Genomic DNA, 3,814 nt, shown 5'->3' with positions numbered 1-3,814 from the left:
ACTGTGTGAGGCTGAAAGCCTGCGAGCTCAGCCACAAATGCCTGTACTGTGTGACTGCCGGGCTTGGTCTGCGATTTAAGAAATTATACCCCCCCTGAAGAATGCCTTTCTGAAAGTAATACCGAATCAAATCGGGGTCTTGTCTGACGTTCATCCCCCGAAAATCTATTTCGTGCATCTCCAGCGAGGAAGATCTCTCGTCAACAGTGGGATGCAAGAGTAATAATACACAAGTTCTACTTTAGTAAGCAAGTAAATTCTATAGTCCTCCGCAATGTTTTACAGTCATTAGGTGACACTCAGATCTTCCTTGTGTATCTACTCCCTGCCATTTGGTGTAGCTAGTTAGACGAAGAGATACTGAAAGCTGGTGTACTAGTATTCTGCTTGGTAAGATGCACAGGAAGTCAGTCTCAAGCTTATGATTCAGAGAGAATTTAATTATCATTCTGAAAAGCTGCTGGAATATCCCTCTAAAAATAAATTTAAAACAGTCCAATACAATTTCGTTCTGGTCACTTCAGTAATTGCAGAGCAGTGGGTGAAGACAGAAAAAAAAGTGAATTACATTGCATTAGCTAAATTATACATCAGTGAAATTACCGGAGGGGGATCTGTCTCTGAAAAGAACGAATCAAGCATTTATTCTCTCCTGCTACTTGGGTTGCAACCTTGTTTATTGTTTTTCCTGACTTCGTTTGAAGACCTCGGGGCTTTTGTGCTAAAAAGCACAGATTCATGCCACAACAGGAACCTTAATTACACACTTTTCGTGCTCATTACGGGATTTTTAAATCTTTTGTATACTTGTGGTCCGTAGCATTTGTGACTGCTTTTTAAAACCTTTTATAAGTGCGGTATCTTTTATTATAATATTCAGTTCATCTCACCTATTCCCCCCTCCCCGACCCCCGTACATGCTAGTACCAAAGACAAGCAAAACGACTACATATTTAGTAACTGCAGGAGAGACCCGTTGTTTCGAAGTTTGAAATCGGGCCCTGGGTATTTTGACTGGACTGTGAAGGATACTATCTTATTAAACCGGAGATCAAACCAAAGCAAATGTGTTTAAACTATATGTGAAGCACTTTCAGTGTTCTCTCTGTACCATAACGCCAAGGCACATGTTGCAAAGGAGTCTCCACTGTTATGATATATACTTCTGTAGCTATAGCAGCACGTTAAATCATATTTACGATGGGTCTTTTTGGTGGTTTAACCTGCCTGTGTCTACCTCTGGCTTCCCGATGCAAATTAACCTCTAATAAGCTTTTCTGTTTGGTTGCACATACATATATGTTGATCAGGGCAATATAATATAATTAAATTAAGAATTTAGGTAAATATGGTGCGCAGATGTTAAATGTAAATCAAGCTCCAACATTATTTCACTATCCATGCAATGCACGCCCGCTAAATGTCTATATTTAAAGTCTTTAGCCTGCTCCTTTTTCCGTCTTAAATTGAATAACAAAAACTTAGTCCTCGATATTGGTATCGCTATACGTCAATCCGAAAATACTTGCGGTATAATACAGAGGCGAAAAAGTAACTGCCAATATGAAGTAAATTCCCATACTGCCACCATTACATGGGGGGGGGGGGTTGGATTACAGAACAGAACCAGCTCGGATATGCTGAACTGATACAAAAATCCATCCAGCTATATTGTGCAGAGAAAGGGGGGGAGCTTTTATCTCAGATGGGAGCCCCGTTCATTTGCTTTCCGTATATCAACGTCACGACTTTTGCTTATATCGAAAACGCACTTCTACGTAATCCAGCGCTTTGTGCTTCTATTTAAATCATTCAAATGACTTAATTATACTTTCTGAGTACTGAAAAGTTCTGAAGGCAATTTTGCCTATTCTGGTTTTGTCGTTTTGTAACGGGTATGACGGACACTATAAAGCATTTTGACCTACCTACTATGATTAAAAAATGTGACAATCTAATATGCTATTGCAGAATTTACAGGTATATGCCTTAGTAACATCAAGGGGTAGCACACATTTTATTCATATTTTAAACGGATGCACTATGTAGGGTAAGCCATACAGTAACAAACCTTGAATGAGATGTAATGTGAATAGAGTGTAAACGCAGATCACAACGTCGCTTCAATATTTACCACGTGTGACTAGGTTTCTCGATCTATTTCATTCCCACTGAAATAAGATCGTTTGGTTGACAGATTTTGGTAAACTAATACACACTGCTGCGGAAAGAAACCACTTTAAAAGTGATGTAAATGTATCTATGCTTTGTTGTTTTTTGGTTATGATTAATAATGGGTTCTAGAATAGATCTTGTGACACAATTGTCCCAACAATTTTATAGCATGACTTAGTCCGGATTGGAAGGGATTGATTGTCACTGCAGGTTTTACATCCCATGTCTAAAGTTTTTTTTCTCTCTCTCTCTCTATCGGAGTGGTTATTTGTTACTCGCTTCTCCGGGAAAAATGTCTTCATATGCTGGCGGTAGTTCGTTTGGAAGAGGGTAAGAAAATGGATAGGACTGGTTTAGTTCTGGATCCATGGGCGAGTATCCCGGGAGTTCGATTGAGGGGTGACCTCCGCATTGTACTTCCACACCCGCCTCGTCGAACACGTGAAATACCCCCAGGTTAATGTAAGAAACCGGCTGTATTTCCGACACGGTGAAGTCTTGCTCCTCATTGAAAAGGATGGCCCCCACGCTCTGCCGCTGCGTTAATCTCCTTCTGTAAAACTGCGCCGCCTGATACCTCTTAATGATCACCAGGTTCAGGAGACCTAGTAGACACTCCAAAGTGTTAAGGATAGTTGATATAACCAGACCTCTCTGATAATCCTTCAGCTGCGCGCAGATGGGATTTAATTCCAGCGACTCCAGGCAATAGTGGGAATATTTGCGATCCACCAGCGACACGGTGTCGCCGTCCACCACGGCACCGGAGAAGGCAGTAAGAACTCCCAGCATGAACACCAGGATACCCACAAGGAAGAAATTCCGAATCCCGGGCTTTCCTTTGCAACAAACCAGGGCGAACCCGAGCAGTACCTGCCCCAGCCCGACAAGTATCCCCGAATAAAAAGCCCCGGCCGCCGTACCCAGGTGGAAATGCACTTTTACTTTGGAGCCCAGCGAGAAGCATTTGAATCCGACGGCAACCGAGCTCATGGCACAGATGAAGAGGAGGCTGTTGGAGACGATGGTACACAGTCCTTTCCCACTCAACTTCATTATATTCCTCCTCTACCTCTCCCGTTCCCTCTCCCTCCTTCATCCTCCTTTGTCCTCCTCATCAGCCCTTCTCGAAGTGCTGTCAGGTTGTGACATGATTCGCCGATGATCGCTCTTCAAAACGAGGATCTCATGAGCCGCACGCTCTCTCCCCCTTTCCCGCTGCTCCAGAACTGGATTAATTATTGATAGGAAAAGCGTGCTCTTTTTGCAGCACCAACTCCCGAAATCAAACCTAAAGGTAACGATTACCCTCATGACCTCCACTCCCCCATCCACGCTGTTATATAAGCATGCATATCGGCGGTTGCAAACGACTTAAGGAAAATTGTCTATTCTCTGAATAAGAGGGTTAATTTGCAATGAAGTAACATAGGATGCAAACTGCGTGGTGCAGAAAAGGGCCTGACTGCTCGTAAAATAACTTATAAAACGCGCATTTAAACTTGTCGAATTCTGCACCAGCGCTAAAGCACTGATCCTGCGTGCAAGTCGCGGATTCAAACTAACTTCTAATTCTTTTCTTTCTCAGGTAAAGTCAGTTAAACTTTAAGATTGTGAAACAACCGTTACGTTTTAATTT

At 42.4% G+C, this 3,814-nt stretch overlaps 1 protein-coding gene across 1 annotated transcript; it reads right to left on the bottom strand.

Moving 5' to 3' along the window:
- Window positions 1–881: 881 nt before the first annotated feature.
- LOC125726322 (transmembrane protein 271-like) lies at window positions 882–3,550 on the bottom strand. The gene has a single exon (XM_049002618.1). It carries the CDS (start codon window positions 3,229–3,231, stop codon window positions 2,440–2,442), a length of 792 nt encoding a protein of 263 aa, XP_048858575.1. The 5' UTR covers window positions 3,232–3,550; the 3' UTR covers window positions 882–2,439.
- Between the last annotated feature and the right edge of the window lie 264 nt (window positions 3,551–3,814).

The sequence above is a fragment of the Brienomyrus brachyistius genome, unplaced genomic scaffold (assembly GCF_023856365.1).
Source record: "Brienomyrus brachyistius isolate T26 unplaced genomic scaffold, BBRACH_0.4 scaffold70, whole genome shotgun sequence".
NCBI lineage: Eukaryota > Metazoa > Chordata > Actinopteri > Osteoglossiformes > Mormyridae > Brienomyrus > Brienomyrus brachyistius.
Note: the sequence above shows the minus strand (reverse complement) of the source record. Positions and strands in the feature narration are given on the sequence as shown.

Bases quoted from the DNA above. Each gene is read 5' to 3' on its own strand.
- LOC125726322 (XM_049002618.1), bottom strand. From the start codon at position 3,231: ATGAAGTTGAGTGGGAAAGGACTGTGTACCATCGTCTCCAACAGCCTC.